The sequence below is a fragment of the Sturnira hondurensis genome, unplaced genomic scaffold, assembly GCF_014824575.4.
Source record: "Sturnira hondurensis isolate 20B ecotype Veracruz unplaced genomic scaffold, ASM1482457v3 Scaffold0024124, whole genome shotgun sequence".
NCBI lineage: Eukaryota > Metazoa > Chordata > Mammalia > Chiroptera > Phyllostomidae > Sturnira > Sturnira hondurensis.
The window spans coordinates 491,682-512,677 of record NW_028096755.1 but is presented as its reverse complement, the minus strand read 5'-3'; the positions used below and the strand labels follow the sequence as shown (position 1 = coordinate 512,677).

The 20,996-nt window shown below is 43.4% G+C and overlaps 1 protein-coding gene across 4 annotated transcripts; it reads left to right on the top strand.

The window, feature by feature from the left end:
* Positions 1-4,957: 4,957 nt before the first annotated feature.
* On the top strand, positions 4,958-14,900 carry LOC118981381 (leukocyte immunoglobulin-like receptor subfamily A member 6). Of its 4 annotated transcripts, XM_037038114.1 has the most exons (8): positions 4,958-5,047; positions 5,492-5,527; positions 5,746-6,009; positions 6,241-6,540; positions 6,813-6,860; positions 7,958-7,960; positions 14,384-14,427; positions 14,517-14,900. In XM_037038114.1, exons 1-8 carry the CDS (start codon positions 5,014-5,016, stop codon positions 14,643-14,645), a joined length of 858 nt encoding a protein of 285 aa, XP_036894009.1. In that variant the 5' UTR covers positions 4,958-5,013; the 3' UTR covers positions 14,646-14,900. The 4 variants fall into 4 exon arrangements, with proteins under 4 accessions (XP_036894009.1, XP_036894012.1, XP_036894010.1 ...); XM_037038117.1 differs by lacking the exon at positions 5,746-6,009; XM_037038115.1 differs by lacking the exons at positions 7,958-7,960; positions 14,384-14,427; positions 14,517-14,900 and adding an exon at positions 10,653-10,985.
* The last annotated feature ends 6,096 nt before the right edge of the window (positions 14,901-20,996 follow it).

Here is a 20,996-nt window from a genome sequence, read left to right as displayed (position 1 = left end):
ACTCTCCTGCAGAAGGCATTTCTGTGACACTTGCATCTGTCTCTTGGGATCCAGGAGGAATGTCACCCCGACCTACAGATCTGACAGATGGAAGCTCAAGGTCATGCGTGGCACAAAATGGCGGGTGGGATCTCTGTGGGGCCACAGAAATGTTCTGAAATCGGACTGTGGGGGGTGGTTGCACAACCCTGTAAGCATACAGGGCTTAAAAATCATGACACGCTTAAAACAGGTGGATTTTACAAGATGGAAGGATGCTTCCGTGAACACTTAAAAATAACATGAGAAGAAAAAATGGCCTGTGGCATCCTGGGCAGCTGTCTCCTCCCCATCTGTTCTCTCATCCTTGCAAAAAAGAGCTCAGCCCAAGGACCTCCAACACGCCTCTAAAAGCCTCACAGTGAGCGTTAAAGCTTGCCCCGCTGTGCGTGGTAGGGACTAAACCAGTAGTTGCTGTTTACTGAAAGGATGAGGCAGAGAAAGAACTAGGAGGGCTGCTACTCACCTACCCGAGGCTGGGACTTCCTTGAAGCCTGAGCAGGTCCCAGCCAATGAGTTCTCCAACAAGAGGAGTTCTTCTGCCGGCCCACACTTCATGATTGGCCTGTGGGACCCCCGTGGGAGCCAATCTTCCCACCCCGGGTGGAATAACCTCATTATGATCACCGATGCATGCTTGTTGACCTTCCAAATGAGACTCACATTGAAAGGACCTGGGCCCTCTCCACGGAGAGATCCTAATTGAATTGGTCTGGAGTAGGTGATAGAGAACCAGGAGCCTCCAGAGGCTCCCTGGTGATTCTTATGTTCAATCCAGCTCTCAGACCATCTAGGTGAGGGTTTTCAACCTCAGCACTGCTGACCTTGGGAAGTGGGTGATTCTTTCATATGGGGAGTTGTCCTGTCTATGATAGGGCGCTCAGCAACATCCCTGTCCTCCACCTACCAGATGTCAGTAGCATCTCCAGTTGTGCCAATCTAAAAATGTCTCCAAATATTGTCCAGTGTCCCCCAGAAAATTAACTTGCCCCCTCCTGAGAACCACTGACGAGGTTGTAATTAATAGCTTTTTTCCATCATATAAGTTATATTGAAATGCATGCACATTCTGTGCTAAATAAAATTGATGGCTCTGGCTGCTGTGGCTCAGTGGATTGAGTACTGGCCTCTGGACTAAAAGGTCAAAGGTTCAATTCCCAGTCAGAGCACGTGCCTGGGTTGCAGGCCAAGTTCCCCAGTTGGGGGCATGCAAGGGGCAACCAACTGATGCATCTTCTCTAGCACATTAATCTTTTTCTCCCTCTCTTTCTCCCTCCATTCCCCTCTCTCTAAGAAGTAAGTAATAAAATCTTCTTTAAAAAATGATAGATCAGAAGAGCCAAGCTCACTTGTTCTACAGCTGATGGTATTTATTTAGATTGACATTTAAATATGACATAAATTTAAATAATATATTTCAATGACTATTGAAATGTCTATTTGACTTATTTTGTATTCATTCTTATGTGTATTAATTTTGACTCCTTTGGCCAATTTGAAAGCCACCCCCCACCCCAAAAGAAAAAAAAGCTAAAAACTAGCCAAGTGGCTTAGTTGGTTGGCGCATCTCCCATATGCCAAAAACTTGTGGATTCAATACCTGGTTAGACTACATGCCTAGGTTGCAGGTTCCATCCCCAGCTGGGACACATGCAGGAAGCAACCAATTGATGTTTCTTTCTCACATTGATTTTATTATCTTGAGTTTCTCTACAAATATTTAGGTTTATCTTTCTTTTTTATTACTTAATCATTTTTATTTATGTCCTATTATACTCATCTCAATTTTTCCCCATTACCCTCCTCTGCCCATCCCACACCCTCCCCATAGTTGATTCCCACACCATTGTCTGTGTGTCCATGGGTTATTCACACATGTCCTTTGTTGAGTTCCTTCCTCCCCCTTTCTCCTCCCTCTGGTCACTTTCAGGCTGTTTCATGTTCCCATGCCTGTGGTTCTATTTTATTTGTTAGTTTATTCTGTTCATTATATTTCTCTTATAGATGAATATGCAGCAGAAGGAAAGGAGGAACTCCTACCTTTTGGGACAGCATGGATGGAACTGGAAAATATGGCACTAGGTGAAATAAGCCAGTCAGTAAAAGACAAAAGGCTTATCTTTCTTTTACGAGTCTGTTTTTCTTTCCAGCTTTATTGATCTGATTAACAAATAGAAATTGCATATATTTAAGGTGGACAATGTGATGTTTGGGAATATTATGTTTGCTATATCTATCAATTAGCCCACACAAAGGGCTAATTCAGTTGAAATCAACACAGTGTGCAAAAGGTACCTTCCACATTGCAGCTTTTATACTCACATAAAACACTCCCCCCAAAACATCACTCCCTTTACTCAGTAAACAGTCACACCTTTTCAAAACTCACCCTGACAGTTCAGAAATACTGAAATACCAATCCAGCATGTATATTGATAATTAATCTCATCCATAAACACCCAGCACGCATTAAACTTAAAATGGCACTTATCAGAAACCCATCTTACAAGGAATAGGGACATTTTCATAGGCACCCGGGGCAGGTGATACTTCTGCAAATCAACCACATGCCCCAGAATAGGACAGAAGCAGGTTAGGTTAGCCACCCCCAAGTTATCCAGCACCATGCGACATTTTAACAGGACAGTTGAGCAGCCTGTGCAATGAAAAGAAAGTATCCATGATCAATTTTAAAATGAAAAACTACCTTTAATAATAATTGAATTACTGAGCAAACTATCCTTTTGAATGTGCTACATCCTTTATTCCTCACAAAACTTATGAGGAAAGTACTATTATTGCAATTTGGCTAATGTTAAGAACTGAAGCTCAGTTACAGAATTATAGTAAGTGGATCTAAGATTCAAATCAAGACAAGATGACAGACAGTCAGTGTTTTGAACTATTAGCAAAGTCCAATAACTAACTCGCAGCTAACTAAATGAATCAATCACCAAATGCATAAATTAAAGTATACAGTTGCTTATTCACATGCACATATTTCAGGCTTCACCAAAACCAACTAGAAGGCAAAATAATCACATACACATTGATGGATTCATAGGTACCATGACCCAGTTATTACCTTATTTCACTTAATCATCCTGTAGCCCTATAAAATGTGTTTATGCTTAAAATCCCCTGAAGGAGGGTTTAATTTGTAAAATTCCTTACAACTGAAGGAATTAAATTGACTGAAATATTACATGGCTCCTCCCCAGAGTTCACAGAACTCACAGGTGGCAGGGGGAGAGGGATGGACTTAGACAGGCTTCTAGTGGAATAAGTGAGTCCAGGTTGGGTAGACAGAGCCTGAAACAGTGGTTAAATATGAAAAAGAAGAACTACACGGTGATAATGGAGCACTGGATGAACTGATAAGAAGCCACAATCAAGAATGCCTGAACAGAATGCCCAGTGTTGTCAAAACAGATCTAAGCCAGACCAGGGGTCTCTGCAAGGGGGCAAGTGAGTGACACGGACAAGGCAAGACTGTCACATGGAGAAGAAGAAAGAAAAACCATCCTTGAAGTCACCTGCTTGGAAATGGGCTGTCTGGCATTGGGTGGTGAGGCTCAGTTGGTTAGAGAGTCATCCTGCAAAGCAAAAAGTCAATGGGTCAATGCCTGTGTTCAGCCCCTGGTTGGGGTGTGTATGAGAGGCAAAGTTTCCTTTCTCTCTTTCTCCCTCATTCTCCACTCCCTAAAAATAAATAAATAAATAATTTTTGAGTGGGGTGGAGGGTGTGTGGGGTAGGGGAGACCAACAGGGGAAAAAATGGGACAACTGTAACTAAACTCAATTTTTTGGAAAAAAAATGAAAGAAAATATCTATTAAAATATTTTAAAGAAATAGGCTCTCCAAAACCTGCCATGTGTGACAGCATGAATGAACCTGGATGAACTGGCTGAAGGCTCCACCAGTGTGCAGATTTAAGCACAAAGCTGAAGGGGCGTAGGGATGGGGGAGCACGAAGAAGGTGAAGGGATTCAAAACCATGGTGACACAAGGAAGCTACATGTTGGCTGCTCAACACAAAATACAAATACAAGTGATGTAATAGAGAATGACACACTTGAAACCTCTGTGATGTTATTAACCAACACCACCCCCGCTAATTTAATTTAGAAAAGGACAAAGGAGTGACTTCAGCCAATGTGATATCTCCTTTAGGTTCAATGTTGACTGATTTCCAAGAACAGAATCCGTGCCAACATGACCTTGAAGAAATACACAGAAACAGGACAAATGACAGTTCCACAATGGCCCCTCCAGCAAGGTCTGTCTGGGACACTTTGCACACTCGGCAGTTAGCACTTTTCAGGAACTCATTGTCATTCTTGCCATTTTGTATATGAACAATGGAACACAGAATTGACAAAAGAGGACCACAAGTTCGCACAGTATTTCAGATCAGACCTCAGGTTAAAAATTATTTATTTCCTCTTCTTTACCCTGTGGTTATCTTACCCCATCCATTGCACAAAAAGATATAAATAGAGCACAAAAAATACAATTCAGATTAGACAAACAGCAGACTTTTTTTTTTTGGGGGGGGGGCAGCGAGCAACAGTGGCAAGGCACACCCTGGCATTTAGAAGCAAGTGCCATGAGCTCACAGAGTATTTCAGAGCACACTTCAGATTGGGAACTACTTCTGATCTGCTTTGTATCAGTGCTCCCTGCTCACTGTGCACTTTAAACAGAAAGATTAAATGCTCCTGAGGAATTGGGGACAGAAATAGGGACAAAGTTGATAGATAGCATTCTGAAAGTCAGATGATTACTATCTTCATGGCTGAGCTGCGTCAGCAAGACTCATGCAGAAGAGGTTGTGAAATGTCTTCTTTCACTCTAGGGGGTGAAACTCAAGGCTACTGCACCACTTCCTGTTGCCTTGCATTCCTCTTAGAGAAGTCTGTGCCTCATAACGCAGCATCGCTGGGGCAGGCGGCCAGCTAGGACCCTCAATCATGTCCCTGGTCCTTTCCACTCTGCTCTGTCTTGGTGAGTCTGGACAGAAGGGTCGGTGTGCAAACACAAGGCTACAGGGGGCAGGTCAGTGGTTCTATAAGACAGGGCTGTTCTCCAATAAAAACAAAGAAAACAAAACAGAAAGGAACTCATAAGCACAGAGAGCTGACCGACTGTTGCCTAAGGGGAGGGAGACAGGAGGGCTGGGTGGAAAATGTGAAGGGATTGAGAAGTTCAGGTTTGTGATTATAAAATATTCACTGGGTGCAAAGTATGGTGTAGGAAATATAATGTAATAACTGTGTGTACGGTGCAAGGTGGGTGTTGGAAATATCAAGGAAACCCCTTATAAAGCACGTGATAGTCTGACCACCATGCTGTACACCTGAAACTGATACAAAATAATATTGAACGTGAACTGTGAATTAAAACAAATTTTTTAAAGACTGGGCTGTCTCACCTGGTCTTTTCTTCCAGAGCTGATTCTAGGTCAGAGCATACGGGTTGAGAAAGGTAAGTATTTTTGTTATATTATTTTTTATTTTTATCTACTTTTCCGATTATGAGGTGAGTATTTTTTTAATGTTCCAAAGACTGACTTGGGTTTGCTCAGATATCAGCTTTCTTGGGAGGAGACATCTTTGCCTTAACCTTGTGGCTGTAAGCGTGGAGGCAGAGGGGAGTGGCATGAGAAACAGATACACCTGTACATTTCTCACCTGTTCTTCTAGGAGGTTTACCCCAACCTAATATCACAGCTCAGCCTGGATCCATAGTTCCATCTAAGAAAATTGTGACCATCCAGTGCTGGGGGCCTACAGAAGCTGAAGCATACAAGATATTTAAAGAGAAAGGACCTGAGCCTAGGGAGGCTAAGATGTCCACTTTATATATCAAAGAGATGACAACAGACCAGACAGGACTGTACCACTGTTCCTACAGAAGTGGAAAACTCTGGTCCTCACACAGTGCCCCCATGACGCTGGTCATGACAGGTGAGTGACACACGGGCAGTAGGGCCAGGTGGGGCCCTTTGCAGGAGGAGGACCAGGCTCTCAGATAGGAAGCCTCAGTCTCTGGGAAGGAACGAGGGTTGTGCAGAGAGGGCTTTCCTCAGGGTGGGGCAGGAAGTGGCTAGAACCCAGAGTCATATCTCTTTTTGGGAAACACAAAGGACAATGAAAGTACATGGCCTCCCTTTGTCACTGAAATTCTCTCTTTCTCAGGATCTTATATGAAACCCTCACTCAGTAGCATGAGTGGCACTGTGGTGGCTTCAGGAGACAATGTGACATTGAAGTGTTCCTCAAAACTCAAGTTTAATAGATTTATCTTCATCAAAGAAGATGGATTTCACACCATCTGGAATCAAAGTACCACATGCCAGGATGATCGCTGCCAGGCCATCTTCCACAGGGGGCCTGTGACCCCCACTCAAGCAGGGACCTATAAGTGCTATGGTGCCTTCAACAACAACCCCTATCTGTGGTCTCACCCCAGTGACCCATTAGAACTTGAGGTCAAAGGTGAGGAAGCTTGTTCATCTTCATGTTCCCACGTGAGGTTGATGATGTCCAGTTAGAGGGGAGGTGCGGGAAAAGGGAGAAGCTAAGGAGGTTGGGGGTGTCACCACCCTGTTCTTGGACAGGAAACTGTGGGGACACCCTTACCCCTCAGCCACCCTGCAGCCCTCCTATCTTGTGCCCAAGCCTGTGAGGGCATGTGGCGCATTGCAAGTCTGTGCCCAGAGAGCCTGAGTGGAGATAATGAAACCAGCCCATTTTGTCCCCATTTGCAGAATTTCCTGATGCTTCCACCAGACTCACAGACCTGGGACCTACACAGGGTGAGTCACTGGTATGTGCAGAGAATTCAAAGTACAAATGTTCATGCCTCTTCTCTCAGACTTGGAGTAAAGATAGTATTTATCAGAGACAGAATCAGCTTTTCTTTTTTTTTTTAAGATTTTATTTATTTATTTATCTTCAGAGGGGAAGGAGAGAGGGAGAGAAACATCAATGTACGGTTGCCTTTTGTGCGTCCCCTGCTGGTAGTTAGCCTGCAAGGAACCGGCCTGCAACCCAGGCATGTGCCCTGACTGGGAATCGAACAGCGATCGTCTGGTTCGCAGGCCCGCGCTCAATCCACTGAGCTACGCCAGCCAGGGCCAAGAATCAGCTTTTCAAGAGGAATTCTGGTACTAGCTGGGTAGCTCAGTTGGCTGGAGCATCGTCACCATATGCCAGGGTGGCAGGTTCAATCCCCAGGCACGGCATATAATAAGAATCCACCAATGAATGCATCAACAAGTAGAACAACAAATTGCTGTTTCTCTTCTCTCTCTCTCTCTCTCTCTCTCTCTCTCTCTCTCTCTCTCTCTCTCTCTCAAAGTGAACATATCCTCTGGTGAGAATTTAAAAAAAGAACTCTTGAGCAAAGACCTCTGCAGTTGTGGCTACCATCTCTGTGTCTCGACATGTTGAGAAGAATTTAGTATATACTTGCCTTGCCTGCAGTGCCACAACACGTCTCTATTGGTACTTGCGACATTCGTGCATTGCAGGACCACTCACAGAGAAATAGACACATCAGTTTTCAAAGGTGGGTGGGGCAAGGTGAGAAGTTCTGTCTTAAACTTGTGCTTCTGAGAAAGCTGTATTCAAAGTTAGCTTACATGTATTCAAAGTTAGCTTATAAATGTTGAGCTACAAGAGTTGACTGCAGGTACATGTATAAAATTGATGAGCATAAAGACTGCAAAGGACACAGGGGCAGAAAGAAGAACATCCTGAGGGGAAACATAATGCAAGCAAAAACTATCTATTGAATTAAAAAATACATAAGAGGTGGGTAGAATAGGCCTGGAAGGCTATAGCCCAAGGGCTAAGCCCGGCTCACTGCCCATTTCATTAGAAATCTTTTTACAGAGAGGGGAGGTAGAAGAAGGTAAAGGGGGAATAAATGATGATGGAAGGAGACTTGACTTGGGGTAAACACACAGTACTATATACAGATGATTTATTATAGAATTGTACCCTTGAACTCTGGCTGGCATAACTCTGGATTGAGTGCGGACCTGAGAACCAAAGGGTCGCTGGTTCAATTCCCAGTCAGTGCACATGCCTGGGTTGTGGGCCATGTCCCCAGTTAGGGGTGTGTGAGAAGCATCCACACATTGATGTTTCTCTCACTTTCTCCCTCCCTCCCCTTCTCTCTAAAAATAAATCAATAAAGTCTTTTAAAAATAGAATTTTATATAGGTGCCCTGAAACCTATATAGTTTTATTAACCAATGTCACCCCAAGTAGGTCAGGGGAGAGTAATGAGGGGGAGAAATGGAGACAACTGTAATTAAACAATAATAAAAAATTAAAAAGAAAAATAAATAAATCATTTTACTGGGATCTAGCGTGCATTAACCATATTTATATTGGAATCTCACCAACACATAAAGAATTCTTTATGTGTATTTTTGGCTGTGCAAATGCATATAGCCCACAAATTTTGACATAGCAGCTCAATTCTTTTTTTAATATATTTTATTGATTATACCATTACAGTTGTTCTATTCCCCCCTTCATTCCCCTCCACCCTGCACACTCCCTCCCCCACCATTCTCCCGCCCTTAGTTTATAACCACGTGTCTCAAGTTCTTTAGATTCTATATTTCCCCTACTATTCTTGCCCTCCCCCCTATCTATTTTCTACCTACCCTCTATGCTATTTTCTGTGCCTTCTCCCCACTTCTCCTACTCCCACTCCCCTGTTGCTAACCCTCCATGTGATCTCCATTTCTATGGTTCCACTCCTGATTTAGCTGTCCTCTAGGTTTGCTTTTGTTTTAGGTGTGGTTGTTAATAACTGTGAGTTTGCTGTCCTTTCACTGTTAGTATTTTTCATCTTCTTTTTCTTATATAAGTCCCTTTAGCATTTCATATAATAAGGGCTTGGTGATGATGAACTCCTTGAACTTGACCTTATCTGAGAAGCACTTTATCTGTCCTTCCATTCTAAATGAAAGTTTTGCTGGATAAAGCAATCTTGGCTGTAGGTCTTTGGATTTCATGACTTGGAATACTTCTTTCCAGCCCCTTCTTGCCTGTAAGGTCTCTTTTGAGAAATCCGCTGACAGTCTGATGGGTACTCCTTTGTAGGTGACTGTCCCCTTATCCCTTGCTGCTTCTAGGATTCTCTCCTTCATTTTGGTCTTGGCTAATGTAATTATGATGTGCCTTGGTGTGTTCCTTCTTGGGTCCAACTTCTTTGGCACTCTCTGAGCTTCCTGGATTTCCTGGAAGTCTATTTCCTTTGCCAGACTGGGGAAGTTCTCCTTTATTATTTGTTCAAATAAGTTTTCCACTCGTGGCTGTTTCTTTCCCCCTTCTGGTACCCCTATAGTCCGGATGTTGGAAGGTTTAAAGATGTCCTGGAGGTTCCTAAGCCTCTCCTCATTTTTTTGAATTCTCATTTCTTCATTCCTTTCTGGTGGGATGTTTTGTTCTTCCTTCTGGTCCATTCCATTGATTTGAGTCCCAGTTTTCTTTCCATCACTATTGGTTTCTTGGACATCTCCCTTCATTTCAATTAGTTTAGCCTTCATATGTTCCTCAAATTTGTGACTATAATGAACCAGTTCTGTGAGCATCCTGATAAACAGTGTCTTGAATTGTGCTTCTGAGAGGCTGGCAATTTCTTGGTCGCTTAGAGTTACAGGCTCTCGGACTTTGAGTTCTTCTTGCATCATCTTTTGAGCTGTTTGTGCCTGTTATGTAGCAGGATCAGAGCCCTAAAGTGTTCACGAGAACAGGGCAACTCAGTCGCTGGGTTGTGACGCTGTATGTGGGGGCGGGGTCAGAGAGGAGCAATGGCGTCCTGTCTGCCGTCTCCTGCCGCAGCCCCCACAAGTGCGGCAGCTGCCACCGTCACCGGGCCCATGTGTTTCCTCCCACTGCACGCAAGTGTGCCACCACCATCAGCCCTCGACTCCTGGGGCCTGTGTGGTCCGTCTCACTGTGCACGAATGTGCGACCGCAGTCAGTCTGCCCCACACCCTTACTGGGTCCGGGCCACTTGCGCATCTAGGTCTGAGGATCTTTCCTGCCCGACCCTGCTTCAAGCAGCTCAATTCTTAATTCTTGAAGTGCGCTCTGCCATTAACTTTGCTCTTTATACTCTTTTCTTAATTTTCATTCAATTTACTGGAGTGACATTGATTAATAACACTATATGAGTGTCAAGCATACAGTTCTGTGATATATCACGTGTACATTGCATTGTGTGCCCACCACTCCAAGTCAAATCATCTTCCATCACCATGAATTTTACCCCTTCACCCTCTTCCACCTCCCCCTACTCCCCTTCCCTCTGATAACTATCACACTGTTGTCTGTGTCTATGAGTTTTTGTTCGTTTTTCTTGTTTGTTTGTTGCTTTCAGTTTTATATTCCCACATAGGAAAGAAATCATATGGTTCTTGGCATTTTCTGTTTGACTTCTCTTGCTTAGCATGATATTCACCCACCAGGCATCCCTCCTACCTTGTGCCCAAGCCTGTGAGGGCATGTGGGTCGTTGCGAGTCTGTGCACAGAAAGCCTGAGTGGAGATAGTGAAACCAGCCCATTTCATTTCCATTTGCAGAATTTTCTGATAGTTACACCAGACCCACAGACCTAGGACCTACACAGAGTGAGTCACTGCTGTGTGTAAAGAATTCAAAGTACAAGTTTTCATACCTCTTCTCACAGACTTGGAGTAAAAACAGTAATTATTAGAGATTTATCTCATCTGGCTCTTCCCTGAGCTGTTCTTTTCTCTACCCCAGTGGTCAGCAAACAATGCCTGTCAAGCACCAGATTGTAAATGCTTTGGGCTTTGTGAACTGTGGTTACCTTTGCAACTACTCACCTCACAGACAACCTCAGAAGAGAGCACAGTCGTGTTCCCACGAAGCGTCACATACAAGCACTGAAATTTGTTTTCAGATATTTGTACATGTCATGAAATATTCTTCTTCTTCTTTCCTTTGTTTTTATTGTTGGCACTATTACAGATGTCCCTATTTGTCCCCATCCTCCCAGCCCTCTCCCATTTCCCTGGGCTTCACCACCCTGTTGCTTGTGTCTATGGGTTATGCATGTATATTCTTTAGCTAATATCTTCACCTTCTTTCATCCATTCCCCTCACTTCCCTCTGACAGCTGTAAGTCTGCTCCATATGTCCATGCATCTGTTTCTATTTTGTTTGTCCGTTTACTTTGTTCATTTAATTTCAAATATGAATGAAATCATATGTATTTGTCCTTCTCTGGCTGGCTTACTTCACTTAGCATAATAATCTCAATTTGCATCAACAGTTTAAAAATGTGCAAATCCATTCTAAAGGCCATGTCCATACACACACAAAAAAACAGCTGATCTCTATATTGATACAAACTTCCATATACAAGCTTATTTTTTAAGGCAAGAACTTTATTGAAGTCAATGCAATTAAATTTGTTGAAAGCTTAAAGGGGGGAAACTTGAACACCTCTTCAAGTGCAGGACTAAAGGCAAAGTGGACTCTTCCTGGATGTGGTGGTCAGACAGGTGTGTGTCCATCTTCCGGATGTTTCCCTGCAAAGTTCATCCTTTTCTGATCAATAGGGACGTTCTCTTTGTCCTGGACATTGGCCTTGACATTCTCAGTCATGTCACTGGGCTCCACCTCGAGGGTGATGGCCTTTCTATTAAGGTCCTAGTGAAGATCTGCATCTCACCACTGAGGTGGACATCCAAAACAAAGAGAGCGTGCCCGCTGACCAGCAGAGGTTGATCTTTACTGGGACACCAGTAAGATCTTTACTGATCTTAGCTGAAAGATGGCACACCCTGCCTTACTACAATATTCAAGTTCTTCCTTCTCTTCTTTTCTAAATCCTCACTTGAGGATATGTTATTGAGTTTAGAGACAGACGAATAGAGGGAGAGAGAAAAAAAAAGGAGCAATGTGAAAGAGAAAGACATATTTGCCGTGACCAGGAATCAAACCCACAACCTAGGTGTGTGTGCCTTGACCAGGCACCTAACCTGCAACCTTTTGGTGTATGGGACACTGCTCCAACCAACCGAGCCACCCAGCCAGGGCCAAGGTCTTTCTCAACTATGATTTCACGAATGAAGCAAATGAGATGATCAAAGCCATTCCCTTTTTCTAAGAAACAGGGTATTAACCTAAAAATTAAAAACTTTTCCAAATGAGAGGCAACTAGAATTTATTGAGATCAAGAAGAACAGCTGTTCAGGAGTCTTCAATTCAATCAGAAGGCCTAACAGTTTTCCAGTGAGGAGACAAAGTCAATGGGCATTTATGAGAAAGGGAAGGAGAACAATTCATAAAAGGAAGACATTGCTACTGGTACAGATAACACATTTAGTGATGTTGTCATCATACTAAAGGGTGTCATTCACCTGCATACATCCAAGTCAAATCAAATGTGAACAGGAGTTTGCAGCCAAGAAAGTAAAGGTTTACTTTATGGAAATGACACCAAACGTGGAGCCACAAGTGAGCTAATGCTCCAAGATCTGGCTCTCAGATGGCTTCTAGGAGGTGGATTATACTGAAGAAAATCATTAATCATGGTGACTAAGGGTTCTGGTTAGGGTCATGGTCTCTCCTGATTGGTCAGCACCAGGGCAGAAAGGAGGTGATCATTGCATCAGGCCCTAACATCGGCCAGGGCATCACCCCTTCTGATTGGTGAGTCTGGAGCTGAAACACAACTAGGCCTAGATGATCTCTAGTTCAACTGAAACTCTGTCTCTGTGGTTAACAGACCCGAGGCTTTGTCCCCAAGAGTATTTAATGCTGACAAGAACCTCATGGTCTTGAGGGCTTAATGATTAAGGTGGTGAATGTTTCAAGGGAGAGGGAGGGGGCAATGAGTCAGGGTGCCAGAGGAGGCCAGTCTTGAATAAAAAGGACAAGAAAGGAGAAAAGGTCCCATTAAAGAAATGAAATTCCTGTATGGTTAAATCTGAACAATGTTTTGTTTGGGGTTTTTTTTTTTTAGAGTTTATTTATTTGTTTTTAGAAAGAGGAGAAGGGAGGGAGAGAGGGAGAGAAACATCAATGTGTAGTTGCCTCTAGAGCATCCCCTACTGGGGACCCGGCCAGCAACCCAGGCATGTGCCCTGACTGAGACTCAAACCAGCGACCCTCTGGTTCACAGGCTGATGCTCAGTCCACTGAACCAACCAGCCAGGGCAACAATATGTTGTTATTTTTTCATTTGAAGCCCAGGAGCCATCAGCCCAGTAGTCCTAGTATTGGCTTTCTTCTTGTCTTGCAACCAGTTCTTTGGGACACAGGGTTGCTAAGGCCCAATCCAAGGGTTCTTTTGCCCTGTTTTTCACATCCCAGGGTTTGAGTTGTACCATGTGCAAGGCGGCTGCTCTGACCTGGCAGCTCCGGTTCCACTTTAAAGTGGCTCCGTTCGTATTAGGGTTTACAGGGGACAGCCCTCTGCAGTCGGGATGGGGTCTGCGAGAGCACACAGCCACTGTGCCTTCTGTGAAGGTCCTTCAGGCAGGGCAGCTGCTCCCACACACTCTTCTCCTTCGCAGGCCTTTCCCAAAACCTGCCTCTTGTGATTGGCTTGCTGGTGGCCATCCTGCTGTTTCTCCTCCTCGTTGTCCTCCTTTTCTTATTTTTCCGCCACTGCAAAGCCAAAAACAGTAGGTCCTAGAGGGAAGGCGGGAGGGAGACAGGGGCAAGGCCCCCTATGCTGCAAATCCTACAGGGGAAAGGGGCCCCTGCCCCAAGGGGGCATTTGCTGGGGGAGGGGTGGTGAGGGAGCCAGCGGTGTGGAGACGTGGGCTGCTTTGCTAGCTCCAGCTATGAGCCCAAGTACCTTCTAAGCGCTCCCATCTGTGAAATCAGAAGACAGGGCCGGGACACCCACAATGGCCTTTCTGAGAACATGACCACCTGGTGTCTCAGTCTGTTCTGGCCACGCTAACGGAAATAGACTGGGAGGCTGAGGCAGCGTTCAGTTCTCCCAGTTTTGAGGACTGGGTGGTCGGCGGTTGAAGGTGCTGGTGGTTTGGGTCCTGGGGGCAGGGAGGGTATTCTCTCGCAGGTACCCACCTTCCTGCTGCCCAGGTGGCAGGGAGAAAGCGGGAGTTCTGGCCTGCTGCTGCTACAAGGGCACTAACCCCAGAAGGAGAATTCACCTCTAGGACATCATCTAAACTCAGTCATCTCTCAGTGGGAGGCACCACTTCCCAATCCCGTCCCCCGGAGGGTTAGGGTGTCAGCATATCTACTGGGGAGGTGGGGAGTGGTATCCAGTACACAGCCCCTAACAACTACCTCTTCCCTCTAATAGCTGCCAAGACAGGGAGACAGCCAGTGGAGTCAAGGAATAGACAGGTAAGAGTTTCCTCCTTGGCTCTGCTCTCCAACAATTCCTGGGTCCCCAACTTCACACCGCCATATCAGAGTCTCCCTTCCTTCCTCAGGCCCCTGAAGCTAGAGACCCACAGGACGTCACCTATTTGCAAGTGGCCTTCAATGGTCCCAACCAGGGGACCTTTTCGACACCCAGACAGACCCACACCAGCGAATACGCAACCATTGTCCCACAATGAGCTCTGCTTTGGACGGGAACACTTAGCGCTGCCTGTCGGAAGGTCCCTCCTCTAGAGTCACTGTTTCTACATCTGAGGCCACAGACCCCACCCAGGGGACCCATGTGACCCCCTGAATCTGGAGACCTGAACACTTATCACCCAGCCATTTCCAGAATCTCTACAACAATTGCCCGGCAATTCCAAGGACCCCGAAAAGTTACTGGGACAATGACAGAGTGATTTTTGTATGTTTTCACTGATTAAAAATATATATATACTTCAATCCTCTCAGGTGCCAGGTTTTATGTGACAGCCTAGAAGCACAGAAAAGATGCTAAATTTATTCCTTTCATCAAAAATAATAGTTTTGCAGCGTTCTTTTATGCATTTGAAATTAAGAGGGCAATGGAAGGAAGATTACACTAAAGTGGGAGAAAGCAAGGCAGGGATCAGATTACAGGATAGTAAATAAGAATATGTACTCTCAACTGAACTAACAAGCAAAACAGAGACAGACTTGTGGAGAGCAGATGACAGACAGTCAGGGGATGGGGCAAGGGGGCGGAGGGATTGAGCAAAAAGGAAAAAAGGACTCACAGACATGAACAATCATGTGGTGATTGCTGGAGGGTGGGGGTTATAAGGGGACTACATGGTAATGGAAAATATAATAAAGATTAAATATTTTTATATCCACAAGGTAAAAAAAAAGATTCTTTGCTCTCTCCGGGGTTGTCACAGCTTATTTCAAAGGTGTGTTAACCTCTGTGCACAGAAACTGCACTCAGAGCTTGCTTGAGGCAAAGATAAACCTTTGACTAAAGAACTCATATGCCTGGGGGGTCAGGTGACTGCCCAGTTAGGAATTTATGATCAGATCACCCTGTGAGATCACTTTCCCTAAAACCCCTTTTTCATTTGCAATAACATAAAAAATGTACCGCTCGAACCATTTTTAAGTATAGGCTTCAGTGACACACTGTTGTACAACCATCACCAGCAGTGCAACTTGTATGGCTGAAAAAAATCAAAAAAAGAATATTCTTTTTTTTTTTAACTTTATTTATTTATTTTTAGAGAGGAGAAAGGAGGAAGGAAGAGAGGGAGAGAAACATCAATGTGTGGTTGCCTCTCACGCACCCCCCCACCAGGAACCTGGCCCGCAACCCAGGCATGTGCCCTGACTGGGAATCGAACCGGCAACCCTTTGGTTTGCAGCCCAGCACTCAATCCACTGAGCCACATCAGCCAGAAGAAGTATATTCTTAACAGCTTTATTGAGGTATCATTGGTATACAAAGACCTGAATATAATTAATATATACAGCATATTAATAGAATTAATATGCAAACACCTATGAAACCCTCATCACAATCAAGATAATAAAATACCCACATTCACAAAGGCCAAAGGACCGCAAATAGTATGAAAACGTGTGAAAAAAAATATAACATCTATAATAAAAGAGAGTTTTAAAAAAGTTTTGTTGGAACACAACCGCTCATGTTCATTTATGTATTATTTATAATGGCCAGAGTTTAAGGGACAAAACAGTGGGAAGCTGAAGGTGGATGGTCAATGATTGACCCTATGGCTTCTTCATCCAGCCAAGGATAGTACTCAGGAAATAGTATCATTTATAAAACCCTTAGTTAGTTCTAATACAATCAAGACACAATAACTTAAGAGATGTGGCTCTCCTACACAATTTTCAAGCTTGGTTGTATAGTCAAGTTAACAAAAGAATTGTTTTTAATCAACCAGGATATGAAAGCAACCCAAGTGCCCATCAATAGACAACTGGAAAAAGAAGTTGTGGTACAGGTATACACTGGAATATTACTTGGTCATAAAAAAGAATGGCATCTTACCATTGTGACAGTCTAGATGGACCTAGAGGGTACTGTGTTCAATGAAATAAGTGTGGCAGAGAAAGACAAATACCCTATGGTTTCATTTCTATGTGGAATCTAAAAAACAAAATGAAATAAATGAACAAATAAAAGAAACAAACTCATAGATACAAAGAACAAACTGATGGTCATCAGATGGGAGAAGGGTTGAGGATGGGTGAATAAGGTGAAGGGATTAAGTATACATTGTCAGTTATAAAAACAGTCACAGGGATGTAAAGTACACCACAGAAAAAAAAGTCAATAATATTGTAATAAATGCCCTGGCTGGTGTAGCTCAGTGGATTGAGTGCTAGCCTGCAAACCAAAGGGTTGCTTGTTCAATTCCCAGTCAGGGCACATGCCTGGGTTTTGGGCCAGGTCCCCAGTAGGGGGCATGTGAGAGGCAACCACATACTGATGTTTCTCTCCCTCTCTTCTCCCTCCCTTCCCCTCTCTAAAAATAAATAAATAAAAACGTTTTCAAAAAATAAACAGAAAGGTACTTTTAAAAAATTAAAAATTAACTATTGGTAATGAGAAAGAGAAAGTTTAAAATTACAAAGGTGTCTTATAATACATGCTTCTTAAATGACTTCATTGTACTAAATTATTTTACTATACTCACTTTGTTGTATATGATACTGTGTTGGTCTAGAGACTTTTCAAGTTTGAGCAGATAGATGACAGATGTTTAGATATACTCACTCTAAATAATAAACAGAACTTCAAAATGCAAAACATTGAAGTCTTACTTACATACCTACAAAAATTAATGCTGTTAGTATAAAACTAATGAACTCAGCCCTGGTCTGGTAGCTCAGTTGGTTGAAGTATGGTTCCATACACCAAGGTTGTGGGTTCAATTCCTTGTCAGGGCCCATGTAAGAATCAAGCAGTGAATGCCTGTATACTTGAAACAACAAACTGATCTCTCTATCTATCTATCTATCTCTATCTCTATCTCAGATCAATAAAGAATTTTTTTAATTTTACAAACTGGCGAATGTGGATCTCGATGGACTTCTTGTAGTTAATGTGTCACTTACATTTAACATGAAATATAGATAGGTTTTTAAATACCTGCATGAGAGCAGGAGGCTGCTAATCACAGCTGAAGGTTCTGAGCCCTGGTTCTCAAGTTTGGCTGCAATTACAATCACCTGGGAATCTTTAAAGACCTCCCCCCTCCATGCCCAGTGTCTGGACAGCCCCCATGGACCTATATGTCATAATCTCTGGGCACTAGTACTTTGAAAAGATGCCCCAGACAAATGAGTTTAACATGCAGCCTAGGTTGAGAATGCTGAGAATATGATGCTTCCATTCAAGAAATGGTCTCTACCTATCAGTAATCACACTGGATACAGGAAGTTCTTGGCAATGGGATTGGGTCCCAAGGACCAATCACAGAGCTTGGGCAGGAACAGAAACTCTTTTATAGGAGCTTTCCCAAACCAGCAGCACTAGGCGGAGTAGGTTTAGGTGTTGAACAGGTGAGTAGCATCCCGGCTTCATCCTTTTTTTTTTTTTTGCTTTTTTTAAAAAAAATTTCTTTTTCTTTTTTATTTTCTCTTTTATTGTTGTTCAAGTACAGTTGTCTTCATTTTCCTGCCACCACTTCCCCCCACCCCACCCACCCCCACCTCCCACCCTCAATCCTACCGCCCTTGGCTTTGTCCATGGGTCCTTTATAAGTATCCCTTAACAACCCTTCCCCCTTTTTCCCCCTGTTATCCCCCTCCCCCTCCTCTCTGCTTACACAGCTTCTTCTTTATTCCATTTGTCTATTTCTTCATTCAACTGCTAAGTCTCTACAATAAAAATTCCTCCTCCCTTTTTCTGAGTGTTTGCATGTTAAACCTTGGAAGAATTACTGAGGTTTCAAGTCAGCTGCTTGCTCATTTGTTTTGTTGATTGGGTTCCACTTATAGGTGAGATCAAATGGTATTTGTCTTTTACCAACTGGCTTATTTCTCTCAGCATAATGCTCTCCAGTTCCATCTATGCTGTCACAAAGAGAAGGAACCTTTCTTTTCGCAGCTGATGCCTGTGGACACTAACTTGGTGTCTACCTAAATCAATTAGCAGAGGACTTGAGATCAGAGGTTCTGGAATAAGATTGCTTTGCTTAGACCTGTTGGCTTCCACATCACTAACCTGTCGAAATGCCCTTTCTCTGTGTTTTAAAGGATCACCTTACAAATGACCTCATTCAACTCTCTCAACCAGGGCTAAATGATATGATTCACACCTGTTCAGCATATGAAAGGCACTGGAAATGGGGTACTTGCCATGGTATTTTAAAAAGAGAATAAAGTAGAAATTTGCTAGTAAATGTGACCTGAAGTCAAATTTGAGGAGATCACCAGGCCCAGGGGGGAACTGTGCAAATCAGGGGGAAGAGGAAAATCAAGGCATTGAGGATCTTAAGGAGTGGCTCTTCACCCTTTTTTTAAACTTCATTTGCATTGTTGACACTATTACAGATGTCCCCATTCCTACCCCCCTTTGCCCACCTCCAACCAGCCTGCCCCCCATTCCCTCTGGACATCACCACACTGTTGTCTGTGTCTATGGGTCATGCATGTAAATTCTTTAGCTAATCCCTTCACCTTCTTTCATCTGGTCCCCTACTCCCCATCCCCTCTGACAGCTGTCAGTCTGCTCCATGTACCCATGCCTCTGGTTCTATTTTGTTCTTTAGTTTACTTTGTTGATTAGATTCTACATATAAGTGAGATCTTATGGTGTTTGTCTTTCTCTGACCGGCTTATTTCACTGAGCATAATACTCATCAGTTCCATCCATGCTGCTGCATAGGGTAAGAATTCCTTCTTTTTCACTGCCACATAGTATTCCATTGTATAAACGTACCACATCTTTTTTATCCACTCATCTACTGATGGGCACCTGGGCTGTTTCCAGATCTTGGCTATTGTAAGTAACGCTGCTATAAACATAGGGGTGCATATGGTCTTCTGAATTGGTATTTCGAGTTTCTTCAGATATATTCCCAGATGTGGGATCACTGGGTCATAAGGCAGTTCCATTTCTAATTTTTTGAGAAAACTCCACACTGTTTTCCACAGTGGCTGCACCAGTCTTCATTCCCACCCACAGTACACTAGGGTTTCCTTTTCTCCACATCCTCTCCAGCACTTGGTGTTTGTTGACTTCTTGATGAGCACCTTTCTGGCAGGTGGGACGGGATATCTCTTTGCCTTTTGAGGAAGAAAGGAAGATGGGAAGGGAAGATCAGTTACCTGTTAATATGAGAAGAAATACCTGTTACAAAAATGTCCTCTCTCATAAACCTGCATAAAACTTTAGGCTGCTGTGAAACAAGATAGTAACAGAGGTATGAACATGTGGACCAGACTGACAACTGTCAGAAGGGAAGGGGGTTGAATGAAAGAAGGTGAGGGATTAAGGGAAAAAACATACATATATAACACATAGATTAGACACCAGTGTGGTGATGGCCAGAGGGAAAGGGGGTGGGGGTAGGTGGAGGGGACAAAGGGGAGGAATATGGAAACAGAAAGAGACTTTGCTGCAGTGATGGGCACACCATGCAGTGTGTAGATGACATTTTGTTGAGTTATACACTTGAACCCTGAATGGTTTTGTAAACCAGTGTTACCCCAATAAATTCAATAATAAATCAATAAATCAATAAACTTGAGGTTGCTCATGAATACCTCAAAATGATAGGTTATCTTACTTAGGTGTTTGGCCCATTTTGAATTAGTTTTAGCATAAAATGTGAGCCATTTATGTGACACTTCCAGGATAGGGTAATTCGCGGAGACAGGTGGTTCCCCAGGGCTGGGAGAGGGAAGAATGGGGAGCAGCTGCTTAGTGGGCATGGAGTTTCCTTTTGGGAGGAGGTGAAAATATCTAGAACAAGATGGAGGTGATGGCTGCACAGCACTGGGAATGTCACTAAATGTCACTAAAGTGCCAGGCAGTGAAAGACAAACACTATATAATCTCACCTATATCAGAAACCTAATGAACAAAAGGAACAAACAAGCAAAATAGAACCAGAGGCATGGGAACAAGGAACAGACTGACAGGGACCCAGAGGGGAGCGGGGAAGGGGATAATGAAGGAAAGAAGGGGAAGAGAATATTCAAAGAATTGTATGAATAACCCACGGACAGCAGGGTGGGATTGACTATGGGCACTAGTGGGTGGGGAGTGAGCAGGGCAGAGCAACAGGGGAAAATTGGGACAACTGTAATAGAACGATAATTTTTTTAATGGTTAATGGTTAATCTTATATTATGTGAATGGGGTTTTTTTCCTGTTTCACCCTCCGGGTTGTAATTTTTTATTACATTTATTGGAGTGACATTGGTGAATAGATTATATAGGTTTTGACATGCGTTTCTACAATATATGATCAGCTGTGTGAATTTTAAGAAAAGCATATATATATATATCATTTCCTGTGAACAAAAAAAACTTG